The 18,889-nt window shown below is 50.8% G+C and overlaps 1 protein-coding gene across 7 annotated transcripts in view; it reads left to right on the top strand.

The window, feature by feature from the left end:
* Positions 1-208: 208 nt before the first annotated feature.
* Positions 209-18,889, top strand: part of ADAM15 (ADAM metallopeptidase domain 15) — a 49,541-nt gene continuing 30,860 nt past the window's right edge. For 2 of the 7 annotated variants that reach the window (XM_084824678.1, XM_084824679.1), the window contains exons 1-8: positions 2,597-2,930; positions 10,738-10,841; positions 11,439-11,521; positions 13,293-13,371; positions 14,161-14,237; positions 14,518-14,695; positions 16,125-16,190; positions 16,661-16,729. In XM_084824678.1, the coding sequence (XP_084680804.1) occupies positions 2,810-2,930; positions 10,738-10,841; positions 11,439-11,521; positions 13,293-13,371; positions 14,161-14,237; positions 14,518-14,695; positions 16,125-16,190; positions 16,661-16,729 (777 nt within the window). In that variant the 5' untranslated portion in view covers positions 2,597-2,809. Of the gene's footprint in view, positions 264-2,358; positions 2,931-10,737; positions 10,842-11,438; positions 11,522-13,292; positions 13,372-14,160; positions 14,238-14,517; positions 14,696-16,124; positions 16,191-16,660; positions 16,730-18,889 lie in introns of those variants that run through there. The other 5 variants (XM_084824682.1, XM_084824680.1, XM_084824677.1 and 2 more) reach the window with 5 other exon arrangements.

Raw genomic sequence — 18,889 nt, 5'->3', positions numbered from 1 at the left:
GCTGTCTCTCTGCCGCCCATGCCGTGCTTCAAGGGGTCCTTTCTTAAAGCGAGGCATTCTGGGTGAGGTGGCCCTGGAGACTGCCTGTGCTGCAGCAGCACAGGCGATCTCTGTAGCCATCTTGCCCAGAATGCTCGGCTTTCAGGAAGGACCCCTTGAAGCGCGGCATTTAGGCCTGGCTGCCTCCCCAAAGAGCCTGCTTGCTCTCTTCCTCAGAGTGAGCGACTGGGCGAGCGGGGCCATTCTCTGGGCAGCATGGATGGGTGGGTGGCTGGAGCACCCCTGACAACTTCGCGGAGGGGGGGTCATTTTGGCACCGCCAGAATTTGGCACCCAAGGCAGCAGCCCTGTTTGCTTCGCCAAGAAATAGCCTTGGGCAGAGGTAGCCCCAGTGGTCTCCTCACGCATACTTTTAATACAGCGGGTGGCCGACTTCCGGGAGTTGAGGGCCACTTTGCTCCCCCAGGAGCCACCGAAGGGTGCGCCCACTGCTGGATTTGCTGCTGTGGTGGTAGGCAAAAGTGTGCCGCTTTTCCATTGGAACAAGACACATGGAGCGCTTGCACCTTGTTCTCAAAAACAATTGCGCCTCTGCAATTTTGCCCACTGCCACAGATTCAGTGGCGAATGTGGCTGTGGCAGGGCTGCAAAAACAGCCGCAGGGACTTGCATGTGACCCACTCCTGGTTTAATGTGAGGTTTGCCTGATGCCCTCCTTCCGCCTCCTTGGCCTGCTCTTTCTCCCACATTAGGGCACAATCCTATTGATTGCACCCTCAGTGACTGGAAGCCCCCGAACTTGGAGGCGTCCGATCATCCGGTGCAGGGTGGGAGGAGCGGCAGAGGCAATCTTCGTTTCCCCGTGCTCCCGCCCTGCATTTTTCACTAGATGGGCTTTTTTGCACTTCAGAGGGGGATGGAAGGAGGCTGGAAGGGTCTCAGGATAGCTCATACCCTGGCCTCCCCGGTCTCCTCCCCTCCAGCTGAAGCACCCCCTTTCCCCCCTCTCCAAGGTTGCCTTTTTGACCTTGGAGGGCAGCCGGCGTGGTTCTTTTCTGATCTAGGAGGGCAGCACTGGCTGCGAGGGGGCAGGGGATCAGATCTCTGACTCCGCTTTCCAAGGTAGGAGCCCTGTCTGAGACCTCGGAGGGGGGAATCCCCACTGTCCAATGGCTCCTCAGACAACGTCTAGGGGCCTCAGGATTGCTCCCATAACACATTGTTAAAAAGTTATCTTCTCCCTATTGCATTTCCCTTTGGATGTTCTGGGTTGCAGGGTTGTCACATAGATGATGGAGCAAATTCCCAAACAAACGGGATCAAATGACAAGAAAGGGCGTTTTGACTAAACGTTAGGAAAAACATCCCAAGGGTACAAGCTGTTTGGTGGAAGGCATCCATTGCCTCAGATGGTGGCCGTCTCTCCTTTGTTAGGTGGCCATCCAGTCTCTGCGTAAAACCCCTATCTGTAACCTGTGGTGCCGCTGGGTCATTTTTGACCCTGGATTTAACAATATGGGGTGGGTGGGGTGGGGAAGCTTTTAGACAGCCACGTGTATTTCTTCAGTTGCGAAACACACATCTCACATTTCTCTTCTCCCCCATAACTACCATTCCACGCTTTACAACCAACATTCCTGATATGTGAGAACAGCAACACCGTTTGCCAACCCTGATTTTTCTGTATTTTTAAAAATTACTCTGAGCATGTGCAGTTTTGCATTTTAAGCTCACTGAAATCACAGCCACTATCGTGGCCACAGAAATAAGATGGGACTTTGCTTCTGATGCCCTCATCATCTGCTGCTCTCTGGGTGCTTGGGGGGGGGGGGTTTGGTCCCTAAGGGCCAAGTGTAACTGCACCACTGGCTATAGCAATGAATTTCCTGCACCAGCAGGGCAGGGGATGGACTAGATGACCTCGGTGTCCCTCTCCACTCTAGGATTCTGTACTTCACTTTAGCTCTAGGCCCGGTGAAGCCTGTTCAGGGCACAGGGGTGGCACAGCCTAGGGCGTTATTGCGTTTTTAATTTGTTGTGTGTATTTTCTCCATGTCAATCTGGCGTCTTGCGTTGGTTTTGATTTTTTGGCAAGCCCTCCGAGCAAAATCCCTCGCCTCGCCCTTCTCCCCGGCCAGGGAAATCCCGAAGCCCTCCGCCACCGTTTTCCCGGCGGGGATGCGTTGTTGTTGTGTGCGTCGATCGCTTCTCCGCCGCCGCCTTTCGGGAGTGACTCGGGTTCGGCCCCGGGAGGTGGCCGCGATCCCTCCGTTCTTGGGCTGGGCGGGGAGAGCGCGAGCGAGAGGCGGCGCCCCCGCAGCTACGTGCGCCCCGGCTGGGCGCGGCCAGGTTCTCGCCGGCTCGGGCGCACGGGGCGAGGTGGGGCGAGCCGCGCAGCGCGCCGGCTGGCTTCTCCGGCAGGGACTTGGCACGCTTCAGCCGGGCGAGGCCAGGGCCGGGCGGGCAGGAAGTTCCCGTTCTCGGGCGGGCCCAGCAGCTGTGCTGCAATGCGAGGCGGGAGGCAGGGCGGAGGCGGCTGGGCCGGGCCGGAGCGCAGCAGGGGCCGCCTCCTTGGCCGGGCCCGGGGGAGGGATTTAGCCCGAGCCTCGGCTGCTGCTCCTGCCCTCGGCTGCTTCGGCTCCCGGCGGCGGCGGCGGCGGCTCCGATCTCCGATCTGCGGCTTCTCCGCAGCCAGGCGCCCCGCGAGCCTCAAGGACGCGGGGACCTCTCCGAAGCCGGCTGCGCGCTCGGGCGCGCCGGCCGCAGCGCCTCCCGCCTCCCTTCAGCCGCCGGGGCGCCCGGGAGAGGCATGGCGCTGCTTTGGCGGCTCGGGCTGCTCCTGGCTTCGTGCGGCGGCTCCGGCTCCGGGGAGCCCGGCTCGGCGTCGGAGCGCGGCGGCGGCGGCACCGGTCCAGGGGCGCGGAGTGCGGGTGAGTCGTTCGCCCTCTCCCCGACCGCGGCTGGTGAAACGGGAACGCCTAACTGAGCTCGCTAAACCTTAGGGGCTTCTTCACACGTTACGTTTCGGACGCGTGCACAGCTAAGTTTACAGCCGGCTCCTGCGCGGCTTGGCCCGCAGGAAGCCAATCCGATGACGCCCGCGGCGCTGAATCCCAAGGAAGCGGGCGTAAGGTTGCAGCAGAAATTTGGGGGAATGCGTGAGGGGGTTGGAAGCGCTTCCTGGCTTGTTTTGAGCCTGTGCAACAACCCTGTCAGGTAGGCCGGTTGTCATGAACGTGTTGTGGTTTTTGGTACCTAGTCAGACTGCTGGCCTAACTAGCTCAGTATCCTCTGCATTATGGGGGGCGGGGGCGATGGTGCCAAAGATGATGGGGGCTCCCATCATCTCCGACCATTGGCCATGCTGGGCGGGGCTGATAGGAGTTGTACTCCAACGACATTGGGAAGGCTGCAGGGTCCTCACTCCCGAACTACGTACCCTGGTTGTCAGCGGCGCGGCGCTCCAGGATTTGAGGCAGAGATTTTCTCCAGGCCTAGCTGGCGATGCTGGGGATTAGAACTGGGATGCTTTTCATGTGTAGCATGTGCCCTGAGCTGCAGCCCTTCCCCTAGAGGCAAAGTAAGATTCTAGTCCTCATGGTGCTGAGTAAGGGCTTCTTTAAATAGAAATGTAAGAAACTGCCTTATAGACCTGATAACTGGAACATCGTGCGTGAGAAGTATGTGATTTATCTGGGAAAGCTAAGCACCCCCCCAACAACAACAACAACAACAACAACATGGGCATTATTATGTCCATACTGCAGGCGTGCATGTAAATTGGAGAAAACAGGAGCTTGCCTGAAGGCCAAGTAGTGAGATCATGGTGGCGGCAAGATTCCAACCAGGGAAGTCCTGGTTTCGCAGCTCTTGGCTGCTGATCTGTACCACCTCTCCAGGTTTCAGCTACGCCACAGTTCAGCCCTCATGCCTGCCTCTGTCTAAGGCCATCGCTCCTCTTTGGATTGCATGGTGTCAGGCAACATGAACGTGCCCCTGAAACTGTTCAGATTTGACCGTGGGCATCCCTTTTCCCTGGGACATCACCTCTGGCCTGTGTGTTTACTCAGAAGTAAGCCCCCATTGCATTCAGTGGGTTTCTTCCCAAGTAAGCATGCCTAGGATTGCAGCCTAGAAAAAAAAAGACTCTCTGCCCCACAGGGCGGGACTCGATCCAGCAGGCTCAAGTTGCAGGAGGGGAGATTTCGGTTGAATATTAAAGAGAAACTTCTTGACTATAAGAGCAGTTCAGCAATGGACTTGCCAAGAGCAGCTTTCCCCAGCCTGGCGCCCTCCAGATGGGTTGGACTACAACTCCCATCATCCCCAGCCCACCTGTTGACGATCCTCTAGCTCTGGATTTCCTGCGTCGAGCAGATGGGGTGGATTAGCCAGTGTGCTATCATGATTAGAGTGTTGTACTGGGACTCGAGAGATCTGGGCTCCAGTCCTCACTTGGCCGTGAAGCTCCCTGGGTGCCTTTAGGCCAGTTATGGACTCTCAGGCTAACCTACCTCACAGGGTTGTTGTGAGGATAAAATGGAGAGGAGGCGGACCATGTAAGCCACCTTTGGGCTCATTGCAAGAGGAAAAAAGGCGGGATATAAGTGTCTAAGGGCACAATCCTACGCATGTTTAGACAGCAACAAGTTGTACAACTCCCAGCTTTGCTGGCTGGGGAATGCTGGGAATTGTAGGACTCGTTGTCTAAACATGCATAGGATTGCGCCCTAATAATAATAATAATTAGATGGCCTACAGCATCCCCTCCAATATCCAGGATTCTATGAACCTGGGTTTGCCTGCACAATGTGTGAACCACCCCTTAGCTGCCCATATAGCTTGTGTTCTCAGAGTCTGCAAGGGAATGAAGGAGGCTGTTGATGGCTGGAGAAGGAAGGTGAGGCCCAGGTTGTTCCTGTGTGTTTAATGGTGGCTCAAGAGATGCAGAAATGGAGCAGGCGAATCTTCTTGCGGTGCAGAACGGAACGTAATCTACCTGCTCTGGCCTGCGGCTCAAATTGCTGTTCAAGGTCCAGCCGCAGAGGCCACTTCAGACATTTAGCAGTCCTAGGCCGAGCATCTGCGAAGCCCAGTGTCTGGTTTCCTGTGAGCATATGCATCCCTCTAGCAGCTGGTATACTGTCTTTGAACTTGGAAAGTACAGAAAAGGGCAACTAAAATGGTCAAGGGGCTGGAGCACCTCCCCTTATGAAGAAAGGTTACAACATCTTGTTTAGCTTGGAGAAAAAGGCGAATGAGGGGGGAGATGATAGAGGTGTACAAAACGATGCCTGGTCTGGAGGAAGTGGACAGGGAGGCAGTTTTCTCCCTCTCTCATCATACTAGAACACAAAGGGGTCCTGCCATGAAGCTGATTGGCAGGAGATTCGAGACGGATCAAAGGAAGGACTTCTTCGCACAGCACGGAGTTAAACTATGGAACTCACTTCCACAAGATCTAGTGATGTCCACCGCTTTGGATGACCTTAAAAAGGGATTGGACAAATTCCTGAAGGAGAACCCTATCAGTTGCTGGGGAACATGGGTGGGAAGGTGCTGTTGCACTCCTGTCCTGCTTGTGGGTTTCCCCTGGGCAGCTGGTTGGCCCTGTGTGAACAGAAGGCTGGACAAGATGAACCCTTGGTCTGATCCAGCAAGTCTGTTCTTCTGTTCTTGCAGAAGATCGATTCTTTGCTGTCCAACCTACAGAATTCTGTTTCAAGAACCCCTGGTCATCTGATTCAGGAGGAGGGTGGGATCTAGGGGCTTAGGCTGAAGGGAGATGAAGGGCGACGTCACACGTGATGCTTCTCAGGTGGGCGCCTAAGAACACTGGAGGAGCTTTGATGGGTCAGACCAAAGGTCTGCCTGTTTCCTCACCGTGGCTAGTTGGATGCTGCTGGGAAGCCTACAGCCAGGCTGGGAAGGCAAACCCAGAGCCCGTGTGGTGTTGCGATTAGCATGTTGGACAGTGATCCCGGAGATCCCAGTTCTAGTCCCCACTCGGCCATGAAGCTCGCTGGGTGACTTTGGGCCAGTCACTGACTCTCAGCCTAACCTACCTCACAAGGTTGTTGTGGGAATAGAATGGAGAGGTGGAGGAGGATCATGCACGCTGCCTCGGGCTTCTTGGAGGAAAAAAAGGTGGGATATAAATGTAAGACACAAACCAACCAACCCTGTCCTGCTGTTTTTCCCCAGTAAGAGCTATTCAGAGATAGACTGTCCCTGTATATGGAGGCTCTCTTAAGCTATTGTGGCCGAGAGCCATCGATCGATCCATTCTTCATTAATTTGTCTACCCCCCCCCCCCCCGCACACACACCTTTTGAAAGGCATGGCTAGCAGCCATGGCTGCATCTTGTGGCCGTGAATTCTACAAATTCCTTCAGCTTCTTTGTCCTGAATCTACTGCCCGTCAATTTCAAGGGATTACATTCTCAGCCCTGGTGATGCAAGAGGAGGAGGAAAGCAGGCATCTCTGTCCACTTTCTCCCAGAGGCATGGGCAAGGCATGGCCATCCAGGTATTGTTGGGCTACAACTTGCAGCGTCCCTGAGCCATGGGCCATGCTGGCAGGGGCTGATGGGAGTTTGAGTCCAATGCGATCTGGAGGGCTGCAGGCCGGTCACCCTAAGTGACAGGTAGCTAGCTACGTGCTTCTGTACGTCCAGTTGGTCACTAATGCAGACAGACTCCCTGGTTCATCTAACATGGAAAGCTCCTTCTTAATACTCTTGCCAGGGGTGTGAAGTGATGGTTTCAAGTGTACTCTGGAGAGGTGTGTGTGCATATGACATATTAAATATATGTAATATGTATGAAAGATAAACAGCAGAGTAATTTCAAAATATATTTAGAGCTAAACATTTCGGCTTCCGCCCTCATCAGGAGCTGTGATGTTAAAATATATATATATTGTACTAAGCTATTTGGAGGGCTTCATATCTCCAGATGTTTTAGCCAGCAAGTGTTGAAGTGCAGGTGTTCTTTCTGACAGTCTCCGTAGCCACGCCCCCATGGACAGTCCTAAAATGCAACCAGCTGTGTTGATCTATAGCAGCAAATTAATTTTATAGTGGTTTTTATTTATTGCCAAGCAAATGGGTCTTAACTGTCCATTCAAGACCAAGCGGGGTACAAAGGCTGGTAAGCATCCATAGGAGACCGTAAAAGGAGACAAAACATCTCAAGATGCAAAGATTTTATTTATGGAAAGCCCAACGCGTTCCAGCCTCTTACTTAATTTTTAAGGCCTCCTTCAAGGGGTTATGTAAATGCCTACAGAGATTCTCAAAACAAATTATTTCCTGCTGTAAATATCTCCCCCCAGTAAATTACAGCAGGAGGTAATTTTGTTCTGAGGATCACTGCAGACATTTTTATAACCTCTGGAAGAAGGCCTTAAAAATTAAATAAGAAGCTGAAACATCTTGGGCTTTCCACAAACAAAATGTTTGCATCCTGAGACATTCAAGACCAAGACACCCACCCCCAAAGGCTTTGTGTTACGTCGCTCAGAACAATATATATTTGCTGGGAAAATCCATCCTGCCTCTCCCAGCTACTGGGAGGATTGCAGCCAAGCTCAGAGGGAACAGGGACGTATGTGGGGTGGGGTGGCAAATGGCTGTCTCTGCTAATAAAGAAGTCCTGGTGCTTTGACCCTGCTAACCATGACTTTACTATGCCACTGGTTTTCGCCTGGAGCTCCCATGATCCCTGGCCATTGGCTATGCTGGCTAAGGCTGATGGGAGTTGTTGGGCAGAATGATCTGGAGTCAGATGGCCACAAGTTGCCCACCACTGCTTTAAGGCAGGGAAGCATTATGGGCTGTAGACCACATGCAAGAGATCCCAGATTTAATCCCCCGTTTATAAAACGGGCATCTCCTGTTTATAGAGCGCTGGCTATCCTGCGTTTGTGTGTGTGTTTGGCCAGGTGAAATCCTCCAACCTCTGTTGATGGAAAGAAATGGCCCTTTCAAGAAATGTTCTGGGGGGTTAAGAAAGGCGCAGGGGAAAAAAGAAAATCCAGGTTGTTGCTTTTTAAAAACAGCGTACTCTGTACAGCAGCCGTCCCCAACTTCGTGCCCCCTGATGCTTGGGACTACAACTCCTGGCATTCCTGGCCATTGGCCATGCTGGCTGGGTATGATGGAACTTGTAGGCCAACCCGTCTGGAGGGCACCAGGTTGGGGAAGGCTGGATGTGGGGATGTAAGACAGCGTCTGATATTCCTTGTGTAAATGGGAGTTTTCCTGCCTCCGTAAATGCCATGTGTGAATCAGCCCTAAGGCTGTTTTTCCAGACCCACTCAGCCAGGGAGTGAGCCCCATTTAACACAGAGGGTTGTACTTCGGAATAACCATGCATGAGCTTGCATGGTTAGTCATCCTTTTTTCTCTTCCCCCCACTTTAAGTTAGCCTCCCTCCCCTTCCCCAGTCCAGTTAAGCTTTTAAGCCAGCTGGAGGAGCAGTGCACATCACAGCCTCAAATGCACTTGGCTAAGTGATTCAGCGGAAAACCACAAATAAAGGACGTCCTTTCTGCACTGCCTAAAAATGAAGAAGTGCATTTGGCGTTGTCTTCCCTTGCATTTGATCTTGGTACCAAATTCCACAAACATGCAAAACCAAAAGAAACTAAAAAACAAACAAACTCCACACGACCCTCAAGTTTCTAGCCGTTGAGATCCTGGTGAAAACTCAGGTTGGGTGTGGGAGAAGGGCTAAGAAGCTGGGACTTCCAGGGCTTTCAGAATGCCGAATCCTTGAGTAGGGAAGATGATTATGTAAATACGTTCATTTGCATAATTCATTGGGGTGCCTGATTCTGGCTGGCTGTACCACCAAATAGGCAATGGTCTCTCTCAGTGAGAATTTCTGCCCCCCCGCCCCATGTTATCATGAAATGTTTCAAAATAAAGTTAATAACATAAAGGCAGCAAAAAGAAGAACATATTCCCTTTTAGGAGTCATGTACCACCTACTGAGAATGTTGTATTGTGCGGTCTTTATATTAGTGTTGATTGATAAAGGAGCAAAAGAAGTCCAAATATGCTGCCACTCAGTCTTCCAAAGACTTACCAAATTCAGTCTCCCAAGCCCGCACATAGGATGGCTTGCCATCCAATAACAGCATTTGGAAGGTTGTATAAATAGATGACATTAAACCTTTATTTGAACCAACATCAGCTTCTATAAAAGACTCAAAAGAAATAAATAGGTGCTTGGCTGCCGTCTGAATGTGATACAGATGAAGAAAGTGACAACAGTTGCAGATACTGATAAAAAGACAGCATGGTTGCTTCAGTTCTTTTCAAAACATCTGCGTAGGGGAGGTTCCCCTTTATCAATTTTTTTTTAAAGAAATCTACAAACTTTTGCTGCTATCCAAGTGCAAAAACCTTGTGGATTGTTATGTGCTGGATGATGCCACACTGACATTAGTGGAGACAGGTCAGGAGCCATTTTTTTCTGCCAGTGTTTCGAAGTAAGTATATTGTTTCTAATCACTGGATGCTCAAAGATGCAACATCTGACCCATAGCATCAAGAGGGCAGTTGCTAACTGCTTGTTGTTCTGTGAGTGTCCATTGGTGCTTTGGGGAAGGATACATCCATCCTACAAGAAATCTCGAGCTGCATCATAACATAATTCCAAATTTGGCATGGCAAGACCTCCTTTTGCCTAGGTGCTGCTCAAAGTTGCTCACTTCAACCTTGGCTTCCGTCCAGACCAGATAAATTAGGTTAATAGTTCCTTCCATTTGCCCAGAGTTGGAATGGAGAGATGAAGTAGAATTGTCTGAAAGGAGAAAAGGAGTCTTGCAAGTTATTTATTCTTACTATAGCTATTCTAGCTGACCGTGATAACATATCCTTACCCCATTTGTAAGTATCAGAGTGAATTCATGTGAACAGTGGCTGATAGTTGAGTTTATAGACTTCATGTAGTGAGGGAGAGAGATGAACCTCCAGATGTCGTCCAGGCGTAGTAACACACAAAAGGAAATTTCTAGATTGGCTCATGTAACTGCAGATCGATGGACATTAATCATCTCTGACTTCTGATAGTTTGCATTGTACCCAGAAGCTTGCCCCAAAACATCAAGGAATGAGATTATTTTCTGATAGTGCTGATATTGGATTTGTTATATCGATGGCCATATCATCTGTGAACAAGCCAATGTTATGTTCCGGAATACCAGTACGAATGCCTTGAATATGTCAATTAGCAAGAATTCTGGCTTTTCCCAGTGATGGCCGTACACGGTTGTGCATAGAGCCGACGAAAGAAAGGGGATCATTTTGGGGAGGGGGGTGTTTCTGACTAGGGATATTGGAGAAATCCACGATGGAACCAAATGAGTTTAGATTTTCATGATTCTACAGTGGTCCAACCTTCCCCTTGCCCGCAGACTTGTGGAACGTTTTTCTAACTTTCCTGAATGTTGCGCAAATTTCCTTGTAGAAAAATACGCAAAATTAAAAAAAACCTGACCAAAAATGCACATTTCCCCCCATTGGCTAAAGCTGAAAATGCGCATTTTGGGGATTTGCGCATTTTGGGGGATTTGTGTATTTGTGCAAATTTGGAAAACAAACAAAAATCCAATTTTGTCAATGTGTGGATGACGGAACGAAACACACTTGGCAATCTGTGAAACCCAGATGGAACGGATTTGACACAATCCTAGTTCTGATGCTTTCACTGGTGGTTTGTTGGCAGATGGCGGTGCACGGCCGTGGTGGGGGGACCGGACCTGCTCCTGGCCTGTCATGCCAAAGATCGTGCAGGACCAAAAGCACCTCAGTCTGAAGGAAGCAGCGCTGGTAAGATGCCCTGCTGGCTTAAAAAGAGAAAAACATCTGAGTTAAAACCGGGAGAAAGCCAGAGACACTTTGAAGGGGGAAGGAGAAGAGCTGCTATGCCATGACCTCAAGCTGAGCTGGGTGAATGAGCTCATCTCCTCTTGGCACCCCCCCCCCCCGATGTGCCCAACCCACAGATGCTGGGAGGCTCCGGAGCATTTCCGTGTATTACTGCTGGGCAGGAAATGCCGGGTGGGGTGGAGATTGAGTGGGGGGAAGCAGACACCTTTCTGCAGCATGCTCCTCACCCCCCCCCCATCCTTCACACCCACAGGACAATGAACTAACCAGGGAGCAGCCCTTCCTGCCCACAAGGGGGTGAAGCTGCCTCTCCCTGGCCTTAGTTTGACCCTGATGCCGGGCTCTCAGAGGGAGCCCAGACACGTGGCTCAAAGGGCACCGGGGCCATTCGGAACTGCCGCGACCCCTTGGCATCCATTCCACAACTGGCCAGCTGGCAAAACTCTTTTCCAGTGGGGGAATCTGTCGACGGAGGCGGTGCCGTTCGTGGCTGTGTTTCTCCTCCGCCATCCTTGTCTGTCTTTCTCTCGTCCGCAGGGGCAGAAGGGGTTCCCCGCTCGGCTGCGGGTTGCACTGGAGGTTGAGGGAGAGCACCTTCTCTTGGACTTGGCACAGAACTGGTGAGTTTGAGGGTGGGGGGGCTGCACTGGGGGAAGGCTCCAGGGGAACAGGCATGAAGAACCAGAGAAGATCCCCGCTGGATCGACATCAAAGGTCCTTCCAGCCCAGCATCCTGTCTCCAAGAGAAGTCAGCCAGATACTTCCTGGAAGACCATGAGCAAGGCATGAAAGCCTCCCTCCCCCTCCTCCATGGTTTGTTGCCAGAGTCTGGTCTTCAGAGATGGAACGAGGAGGATCCGGGTGAGACATCCGTGTAACAATCGATCACAGCTTTGCTTTCTGAATCCAGCCACCTCCCGGTTCAGTATGCTGTCCAGCAGCTGTTCCCCCAACCTGGGGCCCTGTGGATTTTATGGGCTACAACTTTCATCGCCCCAGGCATGGGCCATGCTGGCTGGGGCTCATGGGAGTTGCAGTCAAAAACATCTGGAAGGCACCAAGTTGAGCGAGGCTCCTCCAACTGTCACGGGCAGTAGATAAAAAGCACCCACTTTGTGCTCGCAACAAAGGTAGCATGGGAGTCGTGTCCACTTTTAAAAAAATCTTATAACGTAATGTAAGAATGCAAGATCCTTTGCTGGAGTAGAGTGTAAAGGGTCCAGAGAACCCTGCACCCTGTTTCCAACAGTGGTCAGCCACTCCTCTGAGCCACAAGTATTCAGAGGTATTCAAGCGGGTCTGTAGCTCAGGGGTAGAGCCCTTGCTTTGCACACAGAAGGTCCCAGGTTCGATCCCCGGTGTCTCCAGGTAGGGCTGGGATGGAATCATGCTTGAAACCCTGGAGAGGTGCTGCCAATACTGGGCTAGATAGACTGAAGGTCTGATTCAGTGTAAGGCAGCTTCCTGTGTAGAAAAATGGAGATTCATAGAATCATAGAATAGTAGGGTTGGAAGGGGCCTACAAGGCCATCGAGTCCAACCCCCTGCTCAATGCAGGAATAATATAGACATCCTGACTAATGGCCATTGACAAGTATGATCTGCAACAAAGTGTTGCAGTGTGGTTTGCTCTTGTTTTCCATCTCGCACCAGCACCAAGCGGACAACCTGTGTTCCTGTCTGTCTGTCTGTCTGTCTGTCTTTCGCCCCATAGGGTTTTTTCCTATGTCTGCAAACCTGGGTTTTCCCCCCCAAGTACGCTGATACCTCCCTCTTGTTTTTCAGTAGCCCCGTTTTGGCCACATAGCCATGCTAACTCTCAGCACCTGAATTTGCTTCCGGTAGATGCAGCAATTAAACTTTGGGGTTCCCCAGAAGGCCACCGCCCTTTCCCCTGGCCGCATGCCTTTTCCCTTGGTAGCTTTTGTGCAGTTTTTTCCCTATCCGAAAAGGTTGAGATGCTTCTCCTAAGGCTTCCTTACTGGCAGTCAGAGCTTCAGGGTGCAATCCTATGCATGTTTTGACAAATAAAAGTCCCACAACTCCCAGCGTGCCCCAGCCAGCCATGCTGAGTGGGGCATGCTGGGAGCTGTAGGACTTTTTCTGTCTAAGCATGCCTAGGATCGCACCCTGAAGCTACAATGTGTTGATACGTTGGCCCCTCCCCTTTTGTCTGTGGCCCCCGAGAGCTTCTCTGAAACAGAATTCAGCCCTCAGGATGAAAGAGGTTCTGCACCCCTGTGATAGAGGGAAGGATCACAGGATAGTGTGGGGAGGTAATTGCTTTCGTTCCTGCTCAAGGGCTTCCTGGAAGCATGAGGTTGGCCAGATGCTCTTATGTCCTCCCAATACAAAGTCTGCCCCCGCTGATTGTATTTTCTCGGTTTGCAGGGAGCTGCTGGCCGGCGCCCAAGGGCTTGTTTATTACCTTCCCGACGGGACACGGGCAACGCATCCGAGATACACAGAGGTGAGCTTCTCTTTCCTGGCAGTGCACAGCGCATACCAACCGGCGCCTCTCGGCTGGAGATACAGTTCTCAGTCTTTCTGCCTGTGCCAGCTGGGACTCAGCCACAGTATGGGGCCAGCATTAAGAATTGGCGTGGTGGGGCAGCTGCTGAGGCCCACCCCCAGCAGGGGCCCGTTGACAAGAGCCCCCTGGAGTGGCAGCTCCTCTTCCCTTTGCAAGCTGCTGGTTCCCCTGCCTCTCGCTCTGGCCCAGATGACGGCGGTGGCAAGAAGGAGGAGTGAGAGATGCCACGGCCTGCCTCCTCCCTGGCTTTGTGCCTGCCAAGCAAGCAAGCGGGAGCCAGGATGAAAAAGACAAGGGAGAGCAATAGCAGCTGGGGACAGTGGTGAAGAGAAGGCAGACGCACTGAGGGAGGGGCCCACGGAGGGAGTCTTGCCCAAGGGCCCCCCGAAACCTGCCGCTGCAGAGGTGCCAAGGCCGGGACCAGAAAACCTACTGGAGTGGCGAGACCCTTCAGTGTGCTGGTCCCAGTGCACCATTATGTCCGTCTGTAATGCCAGCTTACGTTAGTGGGCTGTTGCAGGTATTAACTGGGACAGCATTTCTAAAGCTCATATGTAACCCCGAGGAGCAGAATTCTGGGGGGTGGGCTGATGTTGCCTGCGTTCCCGCTAATCGAAAAGTGCCGGTGCTGCGTCCCTGTGAGCCCCAGCCACACCGCTGGCAGAGCTGACGGAGGCTTGCCAGGCTGGGAGGCCGGGCTTATATTTTCTCTTCCGTGTCTTTCAGGGCAACTGCTGTTATCGGGGTGGAATCCTGGGGTACCTTGATGCCTGGGCCAATGTCTGTGTTTGCTCCGGTTTAAGGTACGAGGGGAGCCAGGAAAAGGGCAGCGGGTGTATGTGTCAGGGTGTAGAAGGGAGAGCCACTGAGAAAGAACTTGTTTCCCATCTTTGTTTCCCCTTGCTTCCACACTTTGGATGGCTCCTTAGAGTGCTGACTGGTTCTGACTGAAACCTGGAGTGGATTCACTGACTTCTGCTCAAAACCGGACAGTGGCCTACCTTCTACCCACCCCTGCTAGGTGGGTTTTCCCTCAGCAAAAATGTTGCTGGAGCTCTAATGTCACTCCCTTTCCACCCCCAGCGGCCTCCTTGTTGTGTCCAGTGACAGAAGCTACAGTCTTGAGTCCAGTGATGAGGAGAGAACAAGGGCCTACAGACTCGAGGCTGTCCGGCAAGAGACGGGGGAATGCAAGCTGGTCTCTCTGTCCCACGGACAGCATCGCCCACAGTCAGAACCAGAGCAAACTCTGCTACATAGGGTATGTTTGAATATCTGGGTCAGGCCGTTGGTCCATCCAGCCACTGCCTGGCTGTTAGCATCTTTCTAGGGTGAGATCCCTTAAAATTGGAAATGCCGGAGATCAAACCTGGGGCTTTCTGCCTGCAAGTTGTCCCTCTATATCTGATGTTCAGGCTGTGCGTGCTGTTCCTTTTGTAGCCAAAGCAGTACCACAAGGAAGGAGGTGTCAGAAGGCTTGGGGGATTCCCAAGATTTGCAGAAGTTCATGAGATCTTTAGGGAAAAAACTCTAAGTGGGGGTGGGGGACCCCAAAACAATCTAATGTTGACTTAGTGGTCACAGGAATGGCTGGCTGAGATGTGTCTGGATGGAAATTGTTGGTTAAAAAATGAAAGAAGAGCCCCTCTGGATCTAACTAGAGGGCCAATATCATGTTTACTATGGTGACGAACTGGATGCGTTTGGGAAGTTCACGAGCAGGGCCTGAATGCAACCAAACCTCTTCCACTGTTGCTCCCCAGAAGCTGGTATTTGGAGATAGACTTTCTTTGTGTCTGGAGGCTCCATTTAGCCACCTTGGCTGATACAATTGATAGTTCTATCTTCCTCTGTAAATGTGTCTTAACTTAATTATAATAATGAAAGAGGATGTGCCTTGGTTTGTCCATCTGTCAGCACCATAGTGCCAAGATTGTGAAACTTAGACACCTGGAACTTGGCATGCATACTAAGGGGACCCTAGGAGTGTGCACCTCAAAGTTATTTTATTTTTAAAACACAATAATTAGTTTTAATTAATTTAAATGTGTCCGTGTGGTTGAAGCCTGCGGTAACATCTTCAGCCACTAAGTGGCAGACTTCCCTAACCAGCACATAGCTTTGCTATCTACACAGTTTGAAACGGAGGAGATTAGTAGGCCAAGGGAGAGAGTTATATGCCCTCCCCTCAGGGAAATGGAGTGGCGAGAACCCTCCCTCAGGCGACTATAGGGGGTGCACAGCGGCTGGGGCATCAGGACAATGTCTCCAACTCTGATAGCTGCATAGGTTTGCTTGAGGGTGTTGCTGTATCAAACTAAGGGGTATTCCAAGCCGTGCGAAGCTGGGTCTGTTTGCTGGTTTTAAATAAAGGTGTCTTCGCTAGTGCCCCTAACCACATATAATTCCAGAAGTTAATTACCCCTCCTGGGAAGAGGCCATTTTCTTTTGTCCATCCTTTCACCCTTAAGGCTGAATGGGTGAACTCCTAAGTTGAGCTGTGACAGAGGGAGTTAAAATCCTCCCTCTCCACTGTCTCTACCTGATGCATAACGTTTTATAAATCCCCTGTCATGCCCAACTGTCAAACTGTTTTGCTGGATTTCTGTAATCTGCCACATTTCTGGGGCTTTGTTGCTCTTGTCCCAGCTCTGACACTGTAACAAACAACATTTTCTCCCACCTCCCAGGCTAAGCGAGAGGCAGAACCTGAGCGCGGATTTGTGGAGCTGGTGATGGTGGCTGACCAGGCTGAGGTGAGACGTTTGCCTTCCCCCCTGTACCCCCACAGTGCCTACCTGCCCACCCCAACCCCTCACTGCCTGCCTTGTAGCTTCTCAAGAAAGAACCTAAATGACTAGATTTGTACACGCCCAACTTTATCTAGCGAGGGAAGCTCCCAGTGTCGATCTCAAGTTGCTAATCTCAAAAGGTAGTCTTCCTTGTCCCGCTCTAGCTTCCTCACTGGGATTACAAGCTTGGTATTTTTGTGGCCACCGTCAAGAACCAAATCAGTGGGAGAATCTACAGTTAAACATTCCTGAGTGTTAAACCTCCCCGTCCAGATGTATTGGACTGGCACCTTCCAGATGTGTTGGGCTGCAACTCCTAGGCCCAGCACATCTGGAGGGAGTCACATTGGAGAAGTCTAAACGACAGTTTCTCTAGTGCCTCTTGGGGGACTCAGTTTTATTACAACCTCTACCATAGTTCTTTCTCTTTTCAGTTCAAGTTGGATCCTCACATCAATCGGACCCAGCTACGGATGCTAGAAATTGCAAGCCACATGGACGGGGTGAGTAGACTCCCTTTGCAGATTCGGGTGATATGGTTTGGGGCGGGTCAGTTGTGTTTCTAGAGACCCTCCTCTTTCTTCCCATAAAATCTGAGCTATCTTATATTTGAAGTCCTTTTCATACATTCAAGTATCTTTATTATAGTGACTTCATATAGACAGGTTGTGTTTGCGATGGGGAGCGGTGGATATAACCTGTTACAGGAAGTCGAGGGAGAAGAATTTCCTGTTGATTTTTTTTACACTAAGAAAGAGTTGGCGGTATTGGCAGGGGATGGCATGGGAATTGATAGTTTTGTGGATCTGAAATGCTCATTTTTTTCTCTCTCCTGGTATATTACAATTTTGATGGATTTTTTGTTGTTATTAGTTTGGTATTAGAATTAATTTAAGTTAATATATTTGTTTTGACGATTTATTTTCCCAATTAAGTGTTTTTTGGAGAATTGTTTTTCGACCATCTCATCTCTGTGCCAGCTGTCTGTTAGAACAGCTTTGTAACATGATGAATCGGTGCCCGAGTTTGCTCGATTTCCTCTTCCCTCCTTGTCAAGTTTTCCTTTTGTTGTTTTGTCTTTTAGATAATAAGACTGAGGGCAGGCACTGTCCTGGGCTTTTTTAATTGCTCGTTTTGTACGTAAGCCTCTTTCCTGCTGAAGGGCAGGGTGAACCTGCTTTAAAATCTTTAAATTTGCTTTACAATAATGCTTTAAACTTTAAAGCACCTCCTTTCTGTTCAGAGGTCCCAGGCTCAATCTCTGGCATCTCCATGTAAGATGTGTCGGGTGATATGCAAGACCTCTGGCTGAGACCCTGACCTGGAGACCCACTGCTAGTCTGAGTACAGCAGAGGGGAGGGCAGCCTGTGACCTTCCAGTTCTGGTTGGAATGCAACCCCCATCAACCCTCACTATGGGCTGTGTTGGCCAGAGCTGAAGGGAATTGGGGTCTAACAACGTCTGGAGGGTCTCCTCTGGAGCAGAGGCTGCTAGGCTGGGTGGTCCAGTGGTCTGAACTGCTGTAAAATAGAGCTGTGTGCAAACGGCCTCACGAAATTCTCCACCCTCCTTGCGGGCAGAGCAATTTGGGAGATAATTTCACCGGATTTCTCCAGGGAGAGGAGAAATTCCCAACCGTTTCTCCCAGGTGGGGCTCCCCATTGGCAGGGCTTGTCGCACAACTTCTTCCTTTGGGGGTAAGGGTTTTGGGGGTGTTCGGGCTGCAACAGCATTAACTGTCTTGGCAGGCCAGCCCCCAGTTTGTGTCCACACAATGCAGGTGGGGGCAGTGTCGCGTCCAGCTCCAGGGATGAGGGGGACTTAGTGCTCTGCTGAAGTCTGTCCTCCAATTTCCTGAATTTTTCTCCTGCCATGAAAGAGGCTTCCATTGTTCTGCCTCATTCAGGATGTTTTATCATTTCTTTTGGTGGTGTTTTTGAGCTTACCTAATCCCAGCTAGTGTCCCAGGCTGCCTGCACATCCTGATTTGAAAAAGCCCCGTGGGAGGAATTACCTCATGGTGCCTTAAACCGGGCTTTAACTGAAGTGTAGGAAGCCGAGGAGCCAGGTGGCCAGAGAGGGGAGTGTACATTGAAAAACAGGACACTTGCGCTCACTCCTCAGCCACCTCCTCAGTAAGGTAAGCCCAGGAAACCCACCCCAACCCATGAGGATTTCTCCGAAATGTCTTCACTATTGAATTTCTTTTCGAAAGCAATTCCTCTTCTATCAAATTGAATGAGAAGGGTTGAAAAAAATGTGGGAGACATTTTCAGCACAGCACTAGTATAAAGCAACTTCCTATGTTCATTGGAACAGCAGCAAGACAGAAAAGCTCTGTGTGTGTGCGCGTGTTCATATGTAAACACACATGCATACACACATGCATATATAGATAATGAACTTACAGTGTATCTACGTACACAAACACATTATAAGTTCATTATTAGTACTTCAAGAATGCGTGCCTGAACTTGCGTTTTTCCTCTTCCCTCCCCATGCCCATTTCCTTATGCGTCGTGTCCTTTAGATTTTAAGCAAAAGGGCAGGGACTGTCTTACTTCTGATATCTATAAGATGCACTGGGGGCCTTTTCAGCTAAAGAGCAGGGCAAAACTGCATTGAATGAATGAATATAAAACATATAAATAATATTTTTTTT

The sequence above is a fragment of the Heloderma suspectum genome, chromosome 17 (genome assembly GCF_057233095.1).
Source record: "Heloderma suspectum isolate Gila_16-S chromosome 17, 16-S_ref, whole genome shotgun sequence".
Taxonomy (NCBI): domain Eukaryota; kingdom Metazoa; phylum Chordata; class Lepidosauria; order Squamata; family Helodermatidae; genus Heloderma; species Heloderma suspectum.
Note: the sequence above shows the minus strand (reverse complement) of the source record. Positions and strands in the feature narration are given on the sequence as shown.